This window comes from Artibeus jamaicensis, unplaced genomic scaffold, assembly GCF_021234435.1.
Source record: "Artibeus jamaicensis isolate MK-2021 breed Jamaican fruit bat unplaced genomic scaffold, CSHL_Jam_final scaffold_847, whole genome shotgun sequence".
Taxonomy (NCBI): domain Eukaryota; kingdom Metazoa; phylum Chordata; class Mammalia; order Chiroptera; family Phyllostomidae; genus Artibeus; species Artibeus jamaicensis.
In genome coordinates, this window is record NW_026522057.1 from 29950313 (window position 1) to 29971800 (window position 21488).

At 60.2% G+C, this 21488-nt stretch overlaps 3 protein-coding genes across 9 annotated transcripts in view; 2 read left to right on the forward strand and 1 right to left on the reverse strand.

Moving 5' to 3' along the window:
• Positions 1 to 255: 255 nt before the first annotated feature.
• On the forward strand, positions 256 to 7365 carry CUNH1orf174 (chromosome unknown C1orf174 homolog). Of its 2 annotated transcripts, XM_037146962.2 has the most exons (4): positions 257 to 846; positions 5101 to 5211; positions 5936 to 6412; positions 6815 to 7365. In XM_037146962.2, exons 1-4 carry the CDS (start codon positions 832 to 834, stop codon positions 6923 to 6925), a joined length of 714 nt encoding a protein of 237 aa, XP_037002857.2. In that variant the 5' UTR covers positions 257 to 831; the 3' UTR covers positions 6926 to 7365. The 2 variants fall into 2 exon arrangements, with proteins under 2 accessions (XP_037002858.2, XP_037002857.2); XM_037146963.2 differs by lacking the exon at positions 5101 to 5211 and having other exon boundaries at positions 256 to 846.
• A 2355-nt stretch (positions 7366 to 9720) lies between these two features.
• On the reverse strand, positions 9721 to 16826 carry DFFB (DNA fragmentation factor subunit beta). 3 transcript variants are annotated; one of them, XM_037146959.2, is made up of 7 exons: positions 16587 to 16826; positions 15013 to 15139; positions 13394 to 13582; positions 12467 to 12546; positions 12146 to 12316; positions 11330 to 11430; positions 9721 to 11032 (listed from the first exon to the last, which is right to left on the reverse strand). In XM_037146959.2, the coding sequence occupies exons 1-7, from the start codon at positions 16707 to 16709 to the stop codon at positions 10798 to 10800; spliced, it is 1026 nt and encodes a 341-aa protein (XP_037002854.2). In that variant the 5' UTR covers positions 16710 to 16826; the 3' UTR covers positions 9721 to 10797. The 3 variants fall into 3 exon arrangements, with proteins under 3 accessions (XP_037002854.2, XP_037002856.2, XP_053516445.1); XM_037146961.2 differs by lacking the exon at positions 13394 to 13582; XM_053660470.1 differs by lacking the exon at positions 12146 to 12316.
• Positions 16827 to 16993: 167 nt separating this feature from the next.
• The window catches only part of CEP104 (centrosomal protein 104), a 30883-nt gene continuing 26388 nt past the window's right edge, over positions 16994 to 21488 (forward strand). For 3 of the 4 annotated variants that reach the window (XM_053660245.1, XM_053660247.1, XM_053660246.1), the window contains exons 1-2: positions 16994 to 17238; positions 21352 to 21476. In XM_053660245.1, coding sequence (XP_053516220.1) covers positions 21364 to 21476 — 113 coding nt within the window. In that variant the 5' untranslated portion in view covers positions 16994 to 17238; positions 21352 to 21363. The remainder of the gene's footprint in view (positions 17239 to 21351; positions 21477 to 21488) is intronic. The other variant, XM_053660248.1, reaches the window with a different exon arrangement.

Sequence of the window (21488 nt, forward strand, 5' to 3'; positions counted from 1 at the left end):
CTGGGTGTCATCGACCCCCTTCCCTTTCGCGTCAATACCCCCTGCCTTTGTTGCCGATATGAACCCTCCGATTCGGTGCTTCCAAACAGCCATTCTTTGATCTCCAATAAATGCTGGTTGTCTTTCACTTTGAAAGGTCTTTTATTTCGAAGGTCTTTTATTCCTTCCGGGTTAATACCAGGAAGAAAGCTGGGGGGGGGGTTACAGGAAGTGACCTGATGTAGTCCTTTCCCCCCAAACTCAGAGAAAAGGCTGGGTTCACGCGTGCAGCCACGCTGGGGTCCCGGGCCAGGTCCCACCAATACCCTGGGAACCTCACCGCTCGTGGGGTCAGGGTGATGAGCCCTCTGGCCAAGGTTCCCCAGCAAGAGATGCAGGACCTCGCCGGGCTTGCAGTCCCAACTGCAAGGAAGGCGGCTTTGGCGGGCCGCCCGGCCAGGGGGCTCCAGCACTGCTCACGATGCTCACACAGCAGGAGTCGGGGGGCCCACCACGGTCAACGCCCGCCCTTCTTGAGACTCGCGCCCAAGGGACTTCAAGGGAACTGCCGGTCCCAAAGATGGCTGCCGCCCCTCTGAAACGCGGCGGCCGCAGAGGCGATGGAAGTGACCCTCACAAACATGGCCGCCGCCCGTCCGCTACGTACAGCGCCCACTTTGTTGGGTCACATGCCCGAAGACTCCGGGGTGTGATTGGTGGAGCCCTTGGTGACGTCAGACGCTACTGAGCGGGCCGAGGACCGGAGGGTTGCAGCAGGGCAGTGAAGCGTTGGGCAGGAGTCGGGGGGGGGCTTGGCGGCGTTTCGGGGGCGGCAGTGCGCTTCTCACACTCATGAGGAGCCGGAAGGTGAGAGGGCCGAGGTCTGGCGGGAGCAGGGTCGGGGGAGGCGGGGGCTCCGGCCGCCGGTTGCCTGGGAGCTGAAGAGGGACGCCTCGGGCTTAGGGGCGTCCTCTGCTGAGTTTGAGTCCCCGTTAGCTCTCGGGCCACGCCCCTTGGAGGGGGCTGCCCCGACCGCGCCCCCGGGAAGGGGCTTCAGACCGCGCTCCCTGTAACGGGGCTCCCTTTCCGGGGCTGGTCTGGACCCCAGGCGTTTTTTTCCTGGCGCTGGCAAGCCATGGGGTCATGTTTTTCTCTTGCCACCACACAAGCCTCGGCGACCTCAGCTTGGCCGCAGTCTCCCGCGTGCACAGTAGGGTGATGGGGAACCCACCCCAGAGGGAGTGCGGATGGAGGGGCACCAGTTTCTGGCGCTTGGTAACCGGCGCGCACTGTGACCGGAGGCAGGGGGCTGGGACCCCTTCTACCCTGACGGCGCGGGCCCGCCTCCTGGGGGCGGGCTTGCTTCCACCGGGGCGCTCCCGGGCTGCAGGGCCCACCTCCAGCGGCCATGCCTGGCTTTGACCCTGAAGTGCCCCCGTAGACAGCACGTAGCTGGGCTTTGCGTGCGGCGGCCTTTTCCCGTCGACGTCTCTGGGTCTCGGTCCAGCTGGCCCACCCACGTTCAGGTCTGTGGGTATAGTTGGAGGCACGCGTGCTGTTTTACTTTTGTATTTACTATACTCTGTTTTGCTATGGCCCTCGTGTAAATGGACTAAAGTGAATGTGTTCTAAAGTAACAGTTTCATTGGGTGATGCTTTCCACCAGCTTAGAAAATTTCTTTCCTGGTGGTCGCTCTGGGTTTAACGTCCCGGTCAAAGCTGCAGAATCAGCTTCAGATTTGCCCCAGCCTAATTCCAGGGAAACGGCAGTGTTGCCCCTCTGTTGCTCTGGTTTCGTCGCCTGCTTTTGGGGATGTGTTATAACTATTCCACTGTTGCCACAAACCCAACAGTACACCGCTATGCCTGCGTTGCCACCTGCAGCCGTGTTCTTAGCCCGACAGCACCTCGCTCCAGCTCGCCGCTGCCTTGGTGCTGCCGCCTTGGTGCCGGTGTTGCAAATGTGGCGCGTTTTCCTGTGCGTCGTATCCGTATTATTGCATGTAATTGCTTTTCAACTCAGGAGAAGGAGTTGGGCTTCCTTTATACTGTCCTCAGTAAGGACACAATTGCACTTGCTGGTGCTGGCTCTTTTTCTTTGGGTTTGAATTGCCATCTGAGATCACTTGCTTTCAGCCTGAAGAACTTTCAGTAGTAATATTTCTGCTTCTTGGTTCAGCTGGTCCACCCATGTTCTCTCAGCACTTGTTTACCCAGAAGTGTCTATTTCGCCTTCATTTTTGAAGGAGAGCTTTGCCAGCTTATAGGACTCTTGGTCGACAGTATTGTTTTGGGGTTTTGTTGGGTTGTATGTTTGTTTCTTTGTTTGTTGAGAACTTAGAATATATTAGGATGTACCCCTGTGGTCTGGCCTCCACTGTGTCTGCTGCCAAGTCAGTGGCCTGTTTATTGGGCTTCTCTTGTGAGTAAGGAGTCATTTTCCTCTTTCTGCTTTAAGGTTTTTCTCCTTGTCTCTGACTCGGCGTTTTCACAGCGATGTGTCTGTGGGGTCTTTGCATTCAGTCTGCCTGGAATTCTGGTCTCTGAGCATCCTGGGTGTGCCGGTGGTGGTCTTTGGTCAGTTCAGGAGTTCCCTCTCATTATCTCTCTGACTGTCTTTCTGCTCCTCTCTGTCCTCTCTTCCTGGAACTCTTACTGTGTGTGCATTGGTTCACGTAGTGGTGGCCAGCATTTCTCTGAGACTCTCTCCATTTTCTTTGGCTCTTTCTCTCTCTTCTTTGGCTTGCGTAGCGATCAGCCTGTCTTCAGGTTCGCTTATTCTTATTCTGCCAGGTCACACCTACTGTGGAGCCTCTCTACTGAATGTTTTATTTAGTCCTACTTTTCTTTCTTTTTTAAAAATTTTATTTAGTTATTTTTCAAGTACAGTTTTCTATTTCTCCCATCCCAGCCCACCCCGCTCCGTGCTCCCTACCTCCCTCCCATTTCCACCCCCCTTAGTTATTGTCCCTGTGTCCTTTATACTTGTTCCTCTAAATCCCTCCCGTTTTTTCCTCTTAAATTCCCTTCCCTCTCCCCTCTGGTCACTGTCCCCTTGTTCTCTATTTCAATGTCTTTGTTTTTATTTTGCTTGCTTGTTTGTTTTGTTGTTTAGCTTCCTGTTAATGGTGAGATCATATGGTATTTGTCTTTCAACAGGTGGCTTATTTCACTCAGCATAATGCTTTCCAGCTCCATCCATGTTGTTGCAAAGGGTAGTAGCTCCTTCTTTCTCTCTGCTGCATAGAATTTAGTCCTACTTTTCTACTATGGAACTTACATTTGGTTTTTATAATAACTATTTTCATTGATATTTTCTGTTAGACACAACACGATCATCAAATCTTACTTTTTCATCATTTTCTGTTCTCTCTTCACACATTTAAAACGACCACTTTAAACACTTTCTGATCAGCCCAGAGCCAAGCCCTTTTCCCGTGTGTGATCCGCTGCTTCCTCGCAAGCTTCACAATTCCTTGTTGAAATGGGGCGTTTTGGATGGTACGTTGGAGCAACACTGGGCACGGATCTTGGAGCAACACTGGGCACGGATCTCCCAGCCCCGCCCCAGGGCTTGCTCTCCTTAGTGCACTGTTTGTTTGTTTGTTTAGTGAGTTTCTGGGTTATTCTGTGGGGGTCTGCTCCCCCACACACACACAAGGCAGTGCTGGGTGTGCCCACAGTCGCCCTGGGATGACAGTGCTTTTAGGGGGACTCTACCCCCACACACCCCAGCCCGGAGCTCTATTAACTGCCAGCCGATTGCCCAGTGGTTTCCAGCTAAGGCCTGAGGCGGAAGCGCGCCCTGCACACTGACCCTGTCACGCTCCGGCTTCTCTGAAGGAAGAGCTCTGGGTCGGCCTCTGCGCTGCTCTGGCCCCTGAGGGCTCCTCTCACCGCGCCCCGCTGTCCTCTCCTGCAGACCAGCCACCCACAGCAGATGCAGCTGCCCTTCCTCTCAGCCCCGGCCGTTCTGGACTTCCCCGCGCTCCCTGCAGAGGAAGTCAGTCCCTTCGGGGAAGAGGTGAAGAGCTCTCTGTTCTGATGCTGCCTCCCCCCCAGGCAGAACCTCTGAGCCAGGGCTCTGCGTAGCTGGGACAGCCACGGGCTTCTCCGTGGGGCCTCCCTGCTCCAGTAGCGGAGCACCCAGGGGAGGCGGGCAGCAGCCTGGTGAGCAGCACGGGCCACAGTGGGGGTGGACGCAGTGCTGTTGTAGCGACATCTCTGGTTGTCTCTTCGATCTCGTTTCTTGTGAGTGTGCGGCCTTTCCTCTGTCCCCTTGTGGCTTCCCAGTTCAGGGCTTGTCCCCTGCAGTGTCCCTATGCTGTTCCCTTCCCTTATCACTCACTGCCATCCTTTCCTACACCTGCGTGGTGTCCGTTCTGGAACAGGAAAACCAGTTCGCAGGAAAAAAACACTGAAACCCCAGGCAAGTCCGCAGCTCGGTGACAGTGCGGCACACGGCGTGGTCGCTCGGCCCCGGCACCTGCGCCGTGTCGGGTAGCGCCAGGAGAGCCGCATGCTGACGCCTCTGCTGGAGCGGAGCTTCTTGCACCAAGACCCCGACGTTGTTCCCAAATAAAGTCATTTACATCTTGTTATTGTGTTAACTCCTCTCTCGTCATTGGAAGACTCGCCTTTGCATTCAGAGTGGACTGGAGGTGGACCCGTTTCCCACTGTGGTTTGATCAGACAGACGTCGGTGACTTTGAACTGATGGAATCAGGGTGGATTCTAACTGTAATTCCGGAGGGAGCGATGGGCTGGGGGAGGGCGGCTGGTTCGTTCCTGTTACTTTGCATCTAGAGCGGGCGCTCGGCACAGAGGCTGCAGAGCCTCCTGAGGGAGGCTCTGTGCTGCTGGTCACGACCTTGTCAACGAGGCCCCAGGGACGCGCAGCGAGGGAAGGTCACGCCGAGCCTCCAGGACAGCGGGAAGCGCAGACCTTGCATCTTAAACCCCAAGTTTTGTTTGAACTCACACACGCGGACTGCGGATGTCCTGCCCTGATGGTAGAAGGGGGGCGGGAGGGACCGTCTGCACGTTTCCCCTAGTCGGGAAACCCGCCTCGGCGCCCACGTTTCGGGAGAGCAGCGTCTGACGGCCGTGCCTCCGGTCCAGCTCACAGGGGGAGTGCGGTCCTCGGCGCGCCTGAGAGCCCGGAGCTGTGCGGCCAGGTTGGCCTCTGCCCAGGAAGCCGGGATCGCCCTGTCCGCCAGAACTGTGTGTCAGGTGAGCCTTGCACAGAAGACGCTGGGATGTGGGCGCAGGGCTCACCCTGCGGGTCCCGTCCTGGCACCAGAGGGGGCGCTGCCAGTGCCTGTGGATCCGGGGCTCTGCCTCCGGGGGGCCTGCCTGCTCGTGGGCAGGCATCTCAGGCATCGTCTCCTTCAACGCCACCCTCTGAGTGACGGTGGCATGGGGCCATCCTGTTCACCGCTGAGGGCTTGGGAGGAAGGCAGAGCGGGCTGCAGGGGGCCCCGCGCGTCTGTGGCTGCCGAGCAGGCCTTGTCCCAGAGTCCGTCGGGTTGGGTGCATTGGCGCAGTGAGGCCGGGACTTGGTTCGACACCAGCAGCCATGAGTCCCTCCCCCAGCCCGTGGCCCAGCAAAGCCGGTGGGCATTGGCGGCCGCTGCTCCCTGCCCCTGCCCCCGCCCCCACGCAGCCCCCGCTCCGCAGAAGGAATGGACACTGGGTGCTTTTGTGGCCCGTTCATGATCTGTCCACACTTCTGACTTTGCCTCAGGAAATCCACAGCCTAGAGACAGCGGCAGCTGTGGGGGTGTTGGGGGGTCTGGGCTCTTCCCCAGCTGAACCTCGGGTGGCGGGCAGTGACCCGGCCCTGACCCTACAGCAGACGCTGGGCTTCAGCGTGTCCACGGCTTCCAGTGTGAGGAGCGCGAGCTCCGCAGCCCTGGACGGCTGTCTTCTCCCTGATGCTGTTCTTCCTCGACAGACTTCTTCGTCGCACAGAGGCGCGGACAGGCGGACTTCCAAAAAGTTCAAGTGTGACAGAGGGCATCTTGTGAAGTCAGAATTACAGAAACTGGTCCCCAAGAGCGAGAGCGCCGCCCTGCCCGGAGCGTCCCCGGAGGCCCCTGGTGAGAACGAGCCCCTGGAGCTGGCTAACGGCGGCCCTGCGGCCCCAGGAAAGGACGCCGGCATCTGCACCGCACAGGAGACCGCGGGCCTCCCCTTCGGGCACGGCCGAGTCGTGCATGACGCCTGCTCGGCAGGGACAGAAGATGGCCTGTCCAGCGCCCCTCCGGGTCCCCAGCTGAACAGCAGTCCCACTGCAGGGGGCGGGCACACGCAGGAGACCGAGGCAGCCCAGACGCCGCCGCTGCACATGGACGGCAGCGTCTTCCTGGATGATGACAGCAACCAGCCAATGCCAGTGAGCAGGTTCTTCGGCAACGTCGAGCTGATGCAGGCAAGTCTGGCGGCGCGGGGGGTCCCTCAGCTCCCTCGCGCCCAGCGTGCAGACCCGCGTGCAGACCCGCCCTGGCAGGAGTCAGACACACAGTCCTCGTGGACCGGGAGGAGCTAATGAAACAGTTGGGCGCTGGCACGCGCCCAGCCATCCCACTCCCGCTCTGGCCCTCCGTGGGGGTGGGCATCTGCGGACCCCACTGCAGGGGCCTGAGGTCCTGCCCGCACACGTGTGTGTGTGTGTGTGTGTGTGTGTGTGTGAGAGAGAGAGTGGCGCCCGCGCCTGCTGGACGTGCTCTTTCCCACCTTCCCCCACTTCTCTCCCACCTTACACAGGTGGGGCCGAGCTGGGCGCAGGGAGCGGGCTGTGTGTAGCTGACAGCTGCGCGCTCTCTGCCCCCAGGACCTCCCACCAGTGTCTTCATCTGGTCCTTCAGTGAGCCGGCGAGAGTTCAGGAAGATGCATTTCAGAGCCAAAGACGATGAGGAGGAGGAAGAGGATGCGGAGATGTAGGGAATCAAATAAATATGCCAACTTCTCCCATGTTCCGTGCAGTTAACAGTGGACAGTTGAGCGAATTACAGGACTTGTCAAATGTGTCCCCGGGAGGGTGTGTCCTGAACCGCACTTCTGGGGGCAGCCCCACCTGAAGCGGAAACTGGTCCACGCCAGGGCTGTCTGCACAGGTGCTGGGGGGAGGGCGGGAGGCCTCCAGGGCCGTATGGTGACTGTGACAGACTGTAAATGTAAAGGAAGCTCTTCGAGTAAGCGCTTCAGTTTTGATGACACTCACACCCACTTTCCACGGAGAGAATTTGGTCGTCCTTGTGACCGACGGCGGCAGTTCTCAAAGAACGCGCCTTTCTTCCCGTGCGCGAAGCTAATGTTTGTCTCAGAAACTTTCCAAGAAACATATGGGAAAAATAAAATATATTTTGGAAATATCTCAAGAAGCCTTATGTCCCTGAAGCTGTTTTCCTTTCCAGAATGTCTGGGAGCGCCCTGGCCCGAGAGCTCAGTCAGTTAGAGACCATGCCCACCTAGATCAGGGCACGCACAGGAACCAACTGGGGAGTGCAGGAGTGGGGGGCCGTTCCAGGATGGCCGCCTGGAGACTCGGCCCTTCTCACCGGTGCCGTGAAGGATCACAGATGGGCGTGTCTGCTGGTGCACAGGCGCGGTTCGTCTGTGGCCCGTTCTCGTGGAGGCGGACCTGGGAGGCATAGGTTCGAGGCAGAGCGGGGTAAGAGCAGGGGGAGGCCAGGCAGGAAACAAGCCGAGAGCACCAAGCCCAGGCTCCTGTGTTCCGGGCACCGACGTAGCCCGCAGGACGCCGTGGAGAAGCTACACACTGACTGGTGGGTAAAGGTGGTGCCAGCTTTGGGGGCTGCAGGAGGGGGGCCCTGGGAAGACCCAGCGGTGTCAATGGGCTCCTTCCTCCGGGTTCTGGGCCCTTTCCAGCCTTGCGGGCCTCAGGACGAAAGCCCAGTTTCTGAGGCTTTTCTTCCCAGAGCGTGGGGACGAGACGTGGGACTTCGAGGGCTGACCCCTGCCCCATTAGCCTGGTGGTTTTGTGCCGCTGGGGCCCCTGCACTGGCATCCGACCGGGCCCAGGGCTGCCCGGTCACTGGGCGTCTCCCTCCTGCTGCCTGTCTGGGTTCGCCGTCCGTCCTGCCTAACAGAACAACAAATGGATGTTTCTCTCTCTCTCCCTTCCTCTAAGATCAATGACAAAGATTTAAATAAATACATAAGATGGGAGCTCAGTGGCAAAAGCAAACCCCTGCCCTGCCTCGTCCTTGGAAGGTGGGGTTGGCCTCCGCACCCCATGCACCTCATCGGCTGCTGCCAGGCCTGGGTGAGGGGCGCCTTCCTCCTCCTCCTCCTGGGCACCCCCTGTGGTTCATGGGGTCTTCACCGGTTTCCTGCTCACAGCTCTGCAAACCCCTGGAGTTTCCTGAGAGTTGAGCGTTGTCATGTTAGTGAGGTGACTTTGGGACCCCAAGGGTCGGGGGCTGGGAGAACCCCCCTGACCTCCAGGGGTTGGAGACTGAATCATTGGCCAGTGGCCAGCTCGGTGACTGTGACAAAGCCGAGGGAGACCCCGTAGGACGGGACCACTCCTCCCGGGTTGGGGGGAGCCCACGCCCCTCCCACCTACCTGGCCCTGTGCGTCTCTTCCATGGGACAAGTCTAACCTTGGACAATAAACCTGTGACGGGCGTCTGCAGAGGCCGAGTGGTGAGGGCCACGTGGGAGGGCCCAGCTGTCCTGCACAGTGTCACTTGTCACCAGGCACAGCGTCCCCCCGCCACCCCGCTGCCTGCAGACCACACGTCCCAGCCCCCTGGCCTCAAGGACCACCGTGTGAGGTGATACATTCCAGTGGACAGACACTCGAAGGTTGGTCTTTGCAAAGTGACACGCAGTCATGCACAGAGCCCACTGGGGACAGCAGTGGCCCTGTGTGTCCAGCTGCAAGGTGGGCAGCAGGGTCACTCTGACGCTGCGGTAGAGAAGGCCTGTCCACTTTAACTCCCCTAAGACCGCCCACTGCCCAGAAAGCGTGTGACCAAGACAAGCTGGGGGCTGAACTCTGGGCCGGCACAGCACTGCCAGCGCCCAGGCCGTCGCGAAGCGGGCACCCTGGGGGCTGCCTGGCGGCCCTCAGTGCGCAGGGCCTGGGAAGAGGCGCGGGCTCCCCCGTCCGCATGTGGGGTGAGGCCCCTCGCGCCCCACACCAGTGGCTCGGCCCCAGGTGGTCCCATGTTTCTATGAAGAAAATGGGACAATCTGGGCCAGCTTTTTTTTTTTTTTTTTTTAAGATTTTATTTATTTATCTTTAGAGGGGAAGGAGAGAGGGAGAGAAACATTCAATGTATGGTTGTCTTTTGTGCGTCCCGTGCTGGGAACTGGCCTGCAGGGAACCAGCCTGCAACCCAGGCATGTGCCCTGACTGGGAATCGAACCGCGATCATGTGGTTCGCAGGCCAGCGCTCAATCCATTGAGCTACACCAGCCAGGGCTGGGCCAGCTTTTTTAAAGAAGATTTTATTTACTTTTAGAGAGAGGAGTAGGGAGGGAGAAGGAGAGAAACATCAATGTGTGAGAGAGACATCGATCTGTTGCCTCTCACATGCCCCAAACTGGGGACCTGGCCCGCAACCGAGGCCTGTGCCCTGACTGAGGATGGAACCGGTGACCCTTCTGCTCCATCCATTGAAGGGTCAGCTTTTAAAAGATCAGTCTGACCCCTTATTTCATCCTCATGTCCATCATTTTCAATGAATGCAAACTATTCCAACATGTCTGTTTATGAAAAGTCTTTATCGTGTGTCCTGATTCTACAGTAAATGTGAAAGTTCAAATGTTACAAAATGTAAAAAATAAAAAATTTTAAAAGTTACAAAATAAATGCTCATTTTGAACATTTCAAGCGTGGCTGTCCCATCGGTCCCCGCAGAGGGGTGCAGCCAGCACCGGCCCCGACACCCAGACCCAAGATGCTCCTGCTCCTGGTGCAAATGGATACAAACGGCGAGGACCAGCGCCGAGGACGCCAGCCCGCGGGTACGGAGGTCCGAGTGTGCAGTGAAACCCGCACTTCACAGACTTAGTCCTGTGAAAGCCAGCCGTGCCCACCCTGTCCCCGGGACTGCCACTGTTCACAGACGTGCTGTCTGCACACGCCAACACGTGTGCGGCACGCGGAGGCCTTTCGTAAGCGGCGGGTCGCACTCTGCGGAGCTGGCCTGTGAGTTGGACAGGCAGCCCCCCCCCCCCCGCCTTGTTTCCGCTCATAGGCACCGAGAACCTCTGCACCGCTTCGCATCCCGCACTCGTGTTAGGGGATTCGTGAAGTTAGCGCTGCCCGACCTTCGTGGCCGTTGGATTCCAGGGGGTGGGATGTAACGCCACAGCGGCCATTCCCTGCCCACAGGCGTCAGCACGGAGTGAACACCTGTGTGTTCTTCGCGGAGCGGGACCTTCTCTCCCTGAAAGGGTCTGGGGTGGAGCTTCCTGCCGTCAGGGCAGGGAGACTCAGCCCAGCTGCCAGGAGAGCATCGTCCCTCAGCCTGGGCCTGGAGGCGGGGCCACACGGGCGCCCCAAGCGGGTAGGACCCGAGAGCACGGGTCCCTGGTCCCCACCGCCCGGGCACCAGCGCCCCTGACGTCCTGCCGGGGCACCAAACTTGCTCTCCACTGTGGGGTCTCAGGCGCAGATTCAGACCTGCCCTGGGGTCTGGAGTCTGTAGGGAGGTTTTGTAGAAGCTCTTTCCAGAAGCCACTGCAGTGGCAAAAAAACCCAGCACCCGTTAAAATCCTCCCTGTGCCCCCCCAACCTGTCCCCAGGCCCAGGGCGATGTGGAGGGCGCGAGCCCGAGTCACGGGCACTTGCGAGCGGCCCGCTTCCTCCTGGGCTTCGTCTGCGGCCTGTAGATCCTGCTCGGGTCGCAGCTGAGTCTGTGGGTGGTTTTCTTGTGGCAGGCGACGTGCACCAACTTCAGGTTCTCGGAGGTGAAGAGCAGGCTGTAGAAGTACTCCCAGTCCAGCTGCCTGCCGTCCTGGTCCTCGAGCGCCCCCGCCAGCGTGGGGATGACGGTGCGCTTCTTCTCTATTCTGCAACGGGAGGCCAGACACGGTCACTTCCGGTGTTGCAACCCCACAGGCTCGGCTAAGACACAGCTCCGACGCGGCTGTGGCTAAAACGTAAAATGGCGATTGGTCACACAGAAAAAACAAAGAGGAAAACAAGATTCCTAAAGAAACCACACTTGGCAACCACCCAGGGGCTGGGTGGCGAGGACAGGAGAGGCCGCGGGTGAGCTGCAGGTGCCCCCGTGGGCAGCCCCGCGGGCACTGTTTGGGCCTGAAGGCGGCTCCCCAGGACAGGCCCTGCCAACACGGGGGACTCACACGTGGTCCAGGTTCCAGGTGCTGAAGAGGACCCGGCTCTCCCTGTTGCTGTAGGGGTTGATGGAGTGCCTGGACACGCAGCTGGCCATGTCGAAAGGACCCTGCGCCGAGAGAGAACGAAGGGGCTGCCGCAAAGCCACCTGCTGGTCTCCGATCACCTCCGCCACCCGCCCAGCTCAGCAGGGCTGCACTGGCCAAAGCCCCAGGTGCCATCTCCACTCGGGGCAGGACCACACCTGACACGCCTCTGAGGGGAAGGCTGGACGGTGGCGGGAAGGACCCTCCGCCCCCTCCCAAAGCCACAGCTCCGAAGCCCAGAGCTGGCGCTGGGGGACGTGGCGCTCCATGGTTCACTCCTGTCCCGGAGAAGCCCACAACGTCCACCTGCGCAGCTCAGAACACTGCCTGCAGCCAGTGCCACCCACCAGGAGCCACGCTTAACGAGTGCCCCAAGTGTCACAGCGGCCACAAACCCTGGAACCCCCGAGCTCTGTCACCCACAAAGCTAACCCAGGGGGACGACGCGCGTGCTTCCCAGAGGCTCCCGAGCACCCCTTCTCTTACCAGCCCCCCCAAAGGAATGTCATCCTCCCCTGATGCCAAGGCACAGCTCTGCTCAGGCACCTGTGTCCCCACCCACAGCAGCGGCGAGGTCCCTGAGCAGCGGGTGTGCACCTGGGGACATGTGGGAAACGCAGGTTCTCGGACCCGTGCGGATTCCCAGGGAACGGGAGCTGACCCGCCCCCCACCCCTCCCGGGCCTGGCAGGCAGCTCAGGGGGCGCCAGGGCCCCAGGGTTCGGGGCACGCAGCCCACCTGGCAGGAGAACCAGCCTTCGGGCGTGCAGAGCCGGCTGCCGGCCTTGGCGCCCCTGTCGAAGTAGCAGCCGTTGTACCGCTCAGCCCGGAGCTTCTGGCCCATGGCGTCCACCACCCGCGCAAACTCCTCCCGAGCCTGCGCGCCCACCGCGGGCGTGTGCGCGTTCACCTGGAGGACGCCAAGGACGCGGCTGAGGACTGGAACGCCAGGCCCTGCACCACCACGCCCTGCACCACGGTCGGGAAGCCCCGTCCGCAGTGCCAGCCGACACAGCCGCACGGCCCACCCGCCCGGCACACTGCCGTGGGGCAGCCCTACCTCTCTCAGGTAGCCTCGGATCCTGCTCTCGCAGCTGAACCTCAGGTAGCTGGACTTGCTCCTAAACCGGGGCTCCAAACCTGCGGGAGAAGCCAAGGCAGACCCTGCACTCCCGGCCGTCCTCGAGGGGGGCGGGTGGGGGATTTGTCTGAGAAGCGTCCTGCGGGGCCGTGCACGCACACCCTGCTCACTGCTTCAGGTGGGGGTCTCTGGTCCACCAGGAGGGTCTCAGAAGCCTCCTAAGAGCTCCCGCCCGGCGCCACCTTTCCAAGGCGGATGTATTCTCTCAGGGGGCTTCCAACTGACTTAACGGGCCACAGGCGGAAGCCACCCAGGTGTCCACCAACGGATGGACAGAAGAGCAGGTGTGGTCCAGCCACACCGTGGAAGATGGCTCCACCCTGAAAAGGAAGGAAACTCTGACACCTGCGGCTACACAGACGGACCTCTGAGACATCAAGCTCCGTGAAATCAGCCAGTCGCAAAAAGACACAGAACGACTCCACCTGTAGGAGGTCCCCGGAGGAGTCAGAGCCACAGAGACAGAATAAAGGGTGGTGCCAGGGGCTGGGCGAGGGGCAGCGGTTACAGTTCCAGGGGGACAGAGATGGAGTAGGAGAAGGAAAGTTCTGGAGAGGATGGCAGTGGCACCTGCCCGACAGCGCGAATGTGCCTGAGGCCCCTCAGCTGTGCCCTTGACAATGGTTAGGATGGCGAACTGTGTGTTAGCATCCTTCACCACGGTCCTAGGCTGCCTGGAATCTGCCCCCCACCCCCCGCCGAGCAGGGAGCAGGAGGCAAGCCCCTAACCTGGGAGGGCCCTTGCTTTGGGAGCTGAAATAGAATCCGGCCTCCCCACCCCCGTGTCCGGCTCTGGGGAAGCCCCCCCGCCCCCAGCGCCCTCCAGGCCCTGACTGCACGGGGCACCTTCGAACCAGGGCGGGTCCTCGGCCCGGGTCTCGGCCACGATGTTCTCGCTGACAGTGCCCAGGAGGTCGGCCAGCAGCTTCTGCCGCAGCGGGGCCTGTTCATCCGACAGCAGCTGCCGGGCAGCCTGGATGACCCCCACATGCGGCTTGTGGAACACGTTGAGGAAGCGACTGATGTCACTCACATCTGCCACCAGAAGGGGGGACACACAGAAGAGCCATTGGTCCTCGGGGCACCGCCTTGGGAAAACATGGGGCCGACAGCCTCTGGGAGACAGGGTTCCTCACGCCCACCACGCTCAGCTGGGGCACCACCAGCCTCAGCAGGACCCGGGCTCCGGTCCTCGAGGCCAGAGGCCAGCTGCCCACGCCTCAGGGGCTCAGGGCAGGGTGCAGCCAAAGTCTGCCGCTGCCCTCACAGCATCTCACAGACAGAACCCGGCATGCCCGTGGCCAGAACCTCGGCCCACGGGGGCCGCTGCGGGACACCAGGGTGCTCAGAGTTTGCAAAGCAACCTCTGTGGTCTGCCCTCAACCAGAGAAGGGATGGAGTCGCGTGGTCGTAGCGACCCATGCAGAAAAATGAGAAGGCGAGGGCCTTGGGCACCTACAGCTGGGGGGGCCTTCTCGGCCTTAAGTCCAAAAGTAGAATGAAAAAAAAGGGTGAACGGGCCTTCGTCAGAACGAAGGCTGTGGCTCGGCGAAGGGCCCTTCCTCTTCCGGGAGAGTGAGACGCACTGCCTGACAAAAAGACTCACATGCAGAGTGTCTCAGAACAACAAAACTCTCCAATTTCAGCACTGAAACGTAAAAAACAATTAGAAAATGGACAGAGGACACAGAAACATTCCACCAAAGAGGACACGGTCAGCGACAAGCATGCAGAGGACGTGGCAGCTGCCCGGGCAGTGGGCACGCCACCTGGGCTGTGCGGATGCCCACGTTCACATGGCGGGGGACCCCGCAGCCACACATTCTCGGCCAGCGCCGTGCGGGGTGGCAGGGACTGTGCACTGATGGGAAACAGCCACAGTTAAAGGGGGTCGACACCATGAGCCCCTGGGGAAACAAGAAGTAAGATTCCACGAGCCACCACGCACAGCACAGACGCGGCTGCAGCAGACCCCTGGTACAGAACCAGTGGGCGGGGTGCGGCCCGGGGTTACCCCTTTTCCTGGTGGAACAGTCTTCCACCGTTGGGACAGGCCGTTTGTCCGTCTGAGAGCACGGGCTTCTCTCCACCTTCCGGCCATATGAACAAGGCTGCTGCGCACGCCCCTGTGCAACCTCTGTGCAGACCTGTGTTTGCACGCCTCTTGGGTGCACACCTAGGCATAAACTGCTGGGTCCCCTGGTGATCCTGTCCCGGGAACCACCAGACTCTGCCCACCAGCAGTGAATGAGGGTGCCGGTGCCCCCACATCCTCGCCAGTGCCCATCCTTCTGGGGTGGGGGGTGGAGGAAGAGGTGCAACCTCACCGTGGCTTTGACTTGCATGTCCCTGAAGGCTAATGCTATTGAGCCTCTTTTTGTGGGCTTGTCCACCATCAGAATATCCTGCCTGGAGGACTGTCTACCGGACCCTGTCCCTCAGCATCCCGGGGCCCCACCACTTACAGCCCTCCCAGGTCTGGCCCTCGGTGAGCAGCACCAGCTCCGAGTTGTCGGGGATGCTCCAGAAGTAACCTCCCGTCACTTCCGTGCCATCTTCGTAGAGACAGAGGCGGGAGCCGGGCACAGGCAGCTGGGGAGAAGGGGAGAGAGCAGGGTGCTCACTGACCGGGCTCCAGGTGGGCCCGCCACAGAGAAGCACATTGTAAAGAATCACACTCGACGTGCCATCTGCACTCCAGTGGGGCACACGCCTGAGACACGCACATGTGTCTGAGCCAGGGCACCCATGGTAGGTCCTTCTATAACAGGAAGTCACATACGAGCATACACAGCGTCACTGCTTCCTGGGATGCGGGACACGGACCCTTTCCAGCCGCTCCTCCAGGGCACTTAGAATCCGAGCCTGTTTCCCAAAATGACTCATGACGGCTGCCACTAAGCTGGTCGGTGCAGCCACACGGATGAGGGCACAGTGCCTGGCAGGTGTCAGGACCCGCCGGCTCACTGAGTTCATGTCCCGGGCACTGGTTTTGGGAGAACATCTGACCAAGGGTAATGTGTGGCCTCTGTGCAGAAGCGTGACCAGCACTGTTCTCTTGCAGAGCTCTGGCTGTCCATTGCCCCCCTCTGGTCAGTTCTATGAACTTTTGTGGCGACTCTGGGCCCAGCCCTGCCCACACACACGCACGCTGGCGTGTGTCTAGGCCCAGCCACCGGAACAAACTCCCAAAGAGTCAGAATAGCGGCTGGAGGAACTACAACATTCAGCAGCCCGGAGTTGAGACGCCTCCGAGCCCAACCCCTTCTTCTACACAAGGGGAAACCGAGTCCAAGGGACGCCGAGTGGCTGTGCTCTGACTCCCAGTGCATTAGCTGGTGTGCACTGAAAACAGGATCCCAGAATCTCAAGCCAGAGCAGTTGTGACTCTCACCGTCAGAAGACTGAAGGTGTTCCCGATCCCCCTCCACCTCCAGCCCCTATGCTCTGTGCCTGGCACCCGCTCAGGAACCAGAGGAAGAAGTTCCTGACTCAAGGGTGTCTCCAGGGCCTAATGGCGAGGAATGGTGATTCTCTGGAGCGCCTGCCCGCCCCCCCCACTCCCGGCCATCGCACGCACACATACACCCTGGAAAACAGCCCTTTCCTCTCCCCAAGTTTTCCTGCGCACCCTACAGAGGCTTCCACCTCCATCAGCCCCAGGCGCCTCCAGTCCAAGGACCCACATTCCACCCGCTCTGCAGGGCCTCGCGCGCCCTCGGAGTCTCCGCCACCCGCACCCTGTTCCTGAAGTGGAGCGCTCGCACTTCATTCACGGGCTTTGTCGTGGGCCCCACGATAGCCCGTGTAGGGAGCCCAGTCGAAGCTGGGGCCAGCTGCTGCTCGAGTTTTCCGCCTCACGGGGCACCTGTCAGGACTTGGGGACACGAGGCTCCACCAGTGCTGCTGGTGACAGACGGTGGGTCAGACTGTTCCATCCCACCCAGGGTCTCCAGACAAACTCCCACAGCCGCCCTTGTCCCTTCCCGGGACCTGCAGGGGGATGCACGGGGCCCCCGACTCCCAGCCCCTACCGCACCTGGAAGTGGAGACACCCCTTCCGCAGCACCTCCTGGCAGCTCTTCCCCGCTACCCCAAACTTCTGCTGGCTGTGCAGGGCTCGCAACTTGAACGTCTTGGGCTTCCGGAAGAGAGACATCATCCTCAGAGCCTCCAGCCCCGCAGGAAGCACCTGCTGGGCCCACTCCTAGGCGCGTCCCCACGCGGGCCGCGGGGTCAGCCCCAGGTGCACTCCGCGGAAGAGAAGGCCGCACACCGCCCCGGAACTACACTACCCAGAAGGCCGGGGAAAGGAGAGGCTCAGCCTTTTTGTGCGCGTGCGCAGTTCCCTGGAAACTCCGTTACCCAGAAGTCCCGGGGAAGCGAAGGCGGAGCGTCCCTTCTCCTGCGCAGCCGCCGTACGGCGGGGGCGGGGTCGCGCAGGCGCGAAGACCGGGCTGGGCCCGGTCTGGTTGTCATGAGAGCGGCAGCCGCGGCCACAGCGCTGGGTGTAGACTGCTGGGACTGCTCCTTCCTCGCCACTGATGCTGCGGCTCGCGGGGGCTGGCGCTCCCGGGGCTGCGAAGTCGGCGCTACCTGAGCTCTGCCGAAGTCGCGGCGCTCCCGGAGTTGGACGGAAGGCCCTGGGGGTCGTGTGGGAGCCGAGGTCCCGCGGCCTTCGGTCCTGACAGGTACCTGGACTGGCCGGGAGCGCAGGCGCGGGGCGTGGGGCACGAGGCCGAGCGGGCTTCTATCCCGGGCTCGCGGGGCTGGGCGCGGACTTGGACCGTGGGGCCGGCGTGTGGCGGGGTGAGCGGGTGCGGGCGCTGTCTGCCCGAGCGTGTCGAGCAGCCGGCCAGGTACCCGGGGCCCCGGGTGGCGCGGCCGCGCGCTGCGTCACGGCCCACAGAGGCCCTGCGGGCGCCTGCGCCCAGTTCCCTGTGTCCCTACCTGGCCGTGCGGTACGCAGGGCTGATGGTGACCCAGAACGGCATGGCTGGCCGGCCAAAATGCGTCGAGAGTGTGCCTCTGCCCCGCACAGGTTCTATTCGCCTCCTGTTACTTACTTCGTTATTTTGCGTGTTTTCAGTCTCAGATGTTCTCAGAGGCATTCTCGGCTCTTTAGATCACTTGACCAAAAATGGCTTAATTTTGAACATTTATATTTTCTTGAAAAGTGGAAACAAGTTGTCTTTCCCGGTCTTGTAGCAAAATATTCAGGAGTTGCTAAAATGTTTCACCTTAATTTGTAGATATCAGCCCCCCCCCCCCAAGCTTGGAGAAGCGGACTTCAGGGAAGGAACCCCTCCGAGGCAGCTTTCCCCCAGTGGGCCGGGCGGGACTCTGGACACCTGCAGGCTGGCACTGGCTGGGGCGGACCTCCACCCTGCACTAGAGCAGTCGGGGTCCCACGTGCTGAGCGCTGAGCAGAGCTTTGCTTCTTCCCCAACTTAATGGTGGTTTTACGGAGCCTTCTAGCAGCACCCTCCAGTGGTCCCGGTGTCTCGAGGTACACCGGAAGGTACACAGGAGGGGACCCTATGGGACCAGGTGAAAGGGCTTTGGTGGAGCGGCCAGAGCGGAATCCTGCTCAGATGTGCCCCGGCCTCTCTCCCACTGGTTCCTGAAAGCCAGCGCTTCGTTTTGCCTCTGTTGAAGCGACGTAGCATTGTGGACACACGCTCTGCATGGGTTTCAAAGGTCCCCGTGAAGTCTTAGCACCAGAGCAGAAGCTACTGGGGCCTGGCCAGCTGACCAGCTAGGAGCAACCCTGCCCACATGGCTCACTGGCTGGGTGACCCTCGGCCTCGAGGTGCCTCAGCTCCCTCGTCTATAAAGCTGGGGTGACGAATGAACCGGGGACAGCTGTCACGAAGGTGTGCATACGAGTCCAGTGCTAAGGACAGCCGCGGGCACACTGAGTGATCCCGGGCCGTGCGGTCACCAGTGCCAGGTGATCTAGCGAGTCTGCACACATCGGGCAATGGGAGGAGGACCTCCAGTCTGGGCAGGGTTGGGGTCTACCGTCACACTCAGCTGAAAGGACTCCACAGCTGCCGCCCGCCTTCAGGGCAGGAGAAGGAGTAGCAGACCGGCTTGCAGAGGTGACGGAGGGCCTGGGCATTCCAAGTCAGGGAAGGAGCTCTGATCTGCAGCAGGTCTGGCTGGGCTTTGGAGTTCATGGCAGAGAGTGAGGGCTGGAGCAGCACATGGGGTCAGGACCCAGCTGGTCCTGCAGCCCTGGACAAAGGGCCATCAAGGGTTCTCAACTTAGGACACGGGTGGCGGTGGCCCTAGCTGGGCTCAAGGAGGGTTCGTGGGCAGTGCTCCTGGACTTTGGCATCTAGGAAGACATCAGGATGGACTGGAGGGACACATTCCCCTCTTGGCAGGCACTCCATGGTGGGGAGGGGGCACTGCAGAAAGGGGTGGGGGATGGGGAGGGGTGGGGCCCAGGCTGAAGGAGAAGGGCGGCCAGCAGACAGCTGAGCACCTGGGCAGGGCTGAGGGCTCAAGGGCCAGTTCCCTTCCTAGAATCGCTGGGTGAGGCTACACCGAATCCAGTGGGTAAAATCTCATGCATCCATTTTTTCGTGGCTGCTTCTCATTATTTCCTGGGTTAGCTGAGCTTCCCTCTACTGCAGTGGGACATTTTGCTGTGAGCTTTGCACAAAAGGTGTCACAGCTGGGACTTCAGCAGTGAGTTACCGCTCTGTGCTCACCGAGTGCGCCTCCCGAGAGATGGCAGCAGGGCTGGCAGTGGTCGGGCTGCCCACGTGGCCACCCCGGGTTCTCGGGCAAGTGAGGCCCCGGAGCGTGCGTGTGCCAATGTGGTGATCGTGTGGGGGCACGTCCACGAGGCCCTCCTACTGAGAATTTCCTTTAATAGTGTCCCCAACCCAGAGAACTTTCTGGAGAGCTCTTTATTTTGAAGACTTTATTTATGTTTTTCAGAGAGGGGAAGGGTGGGGAAAAGAGGAGAAACATCGATGTGAGAGACAGAGTTCAATTGGTTGCCTCTCCCGTCTCCCCATCTGGGGCCCTGGCCTGCAACCCAGGCGTGTGCCCTGACCGGGAATCGAATCCGCAGCCTTTGGGTCCGTGGAAGGACGCCCAGCCCACCGAGCCGCACCAGCCAGGGCTCTGGAGAATTCTAGATCCCCTGCTCTAACAAGGACTTTCACTTGCAAGCACCGAAGCCTGGCCCAGCCCGGCTTGCTGAAGGGAGTTTGCTGGGCTCGTTAGCTGGAACGAGTCCAGAAGCCCACGAATGGTTTAAACGTGGCTGGGACCCAAGGCCCTCTGGCTCGCTGCCTCACTTAGCAAGGCTCCCATGGTGGCGTGCTCTGTGGCAGGACCCCCACTGGTGGCTCCAGCAGCCCCCACAACCCCATTCGCAGCAGGAAGGAATCTTCTCTTCCCAGGTAGCCCCAGCGAAGTCCCGGGGTTGAGTGGCATTGGTCCATCTCGGGTCCTGTTGTCCTGGCCCTGGCCCTGAACCAGTTACGGAGGATGGATATGGAACTCATGGACTGACCAATCCTGGGGAGAGTGGCCACCGCCGCAGAGAGCTGAGGAGCGTGGGCCGTGGGTTCAGTCCCAGTCAGGGCCCATGCCAAGGTGACAGGTTCGATCGATCCCCGGTTGGGGCTCAAGTGAAAGGCAACCAACTGCTGTCTCTCTCTCTTTCTCCCTCCCTCCCCTCTCTGAAATATTGCGCATGTCCTTGGGTGAGGATTAAGGGAACAGTCATGACACAAACATGCAGTTGGCCGTATGCATGTGAACGTCCCCCGGAGCCACTTGGCCGGGCTCCACGCCCGTCTCTGGGGCGGCTCGTGTCTGCGGTTCCGCTCCCCACTCTGGGCGCGTACTCCCACATAGCAGTTGTTACGCTGCTGATTAAAAAGCCCCCTTTTCTCCTTATTTTTGGTGACTTACGGTTGGATTAGTTTTTTAACCAACGTAACAAGCTTTGTATTTGTACGTTATCTGAAAATTTTGTCTTTGCCATAACAAAGTACCTCAAGCACTTTATTCTGAGGCTAGAAGTCCAAACTCAAGGCGTGGGCGTGGCTGTGGTCTCTGCCGGGCTGCCCCACCCGTGGCCCGCGGGCCGCCTGCAGCCCAGGACGGCTGTGAACGCGGCCGAACGCAAAACTGTCAATTCACTTAGAACACGACGCGATGTCTTTGTGACCACGTGTCACGGTGTAATGTGCTCCAAGACAGCCCTTCTCCTTCCGGTGTGGCCCAGAAACGCCAAAAGCTGAGACACCCCCGCAGGGCTCTAGGGAGGGTCCCTGCTGCCTCTTCCGGCCTCTGGTGCTGTCCAGCAGTCGTCGGAGCTCCAGTGGCCTCACTGTTGTCACGTGGCCTGTGCACATGCGCATGCACGTGTGTGTGCGCGCGCCCTCGTCTCTTTTCTGATGAGGACACCAGTCACTCGGGAGCAGGGCTGCCCTGCGCCAGTGGGACCTCACTGTAGCTTCTGTTACATCTGCAGACATCCTCTTTCTAAATAAGATCCACTCACAGGAGGGCTCCAGTGTGTGTTTTGGGGTGGACAAAATTCAACCACAACACTGATCAAACTTTTTAGACGTGTATTTGGGAAAAGCTAAAACAACTCGGAAGATGCCCTAAGCAGAATTAGAGGCTCCTGTGAGAAGCCCTTACCAAACACCAGAGTTTTCCAGTTGCTCTGTGTTTCAGCAAGGCCGAACTGCCTGTTTCGGTGTGGCGACGTTGTTCCATTACTAAGTCCCTTTCTCTTAAAGGCTGCTTCCTGCTCTTTTGAACAGCCGGTGCCCAGAATGCCCCACAAGATCGGATTCGTCGTGGTCAGCTCGTCAGGGCACGAGGACGGCTTCAGTGCCCGGGAACTGATGATCCACGCCCCGACCGTCAGCGGGTGGAGGTCACCGAGGTGGGCTGGGCA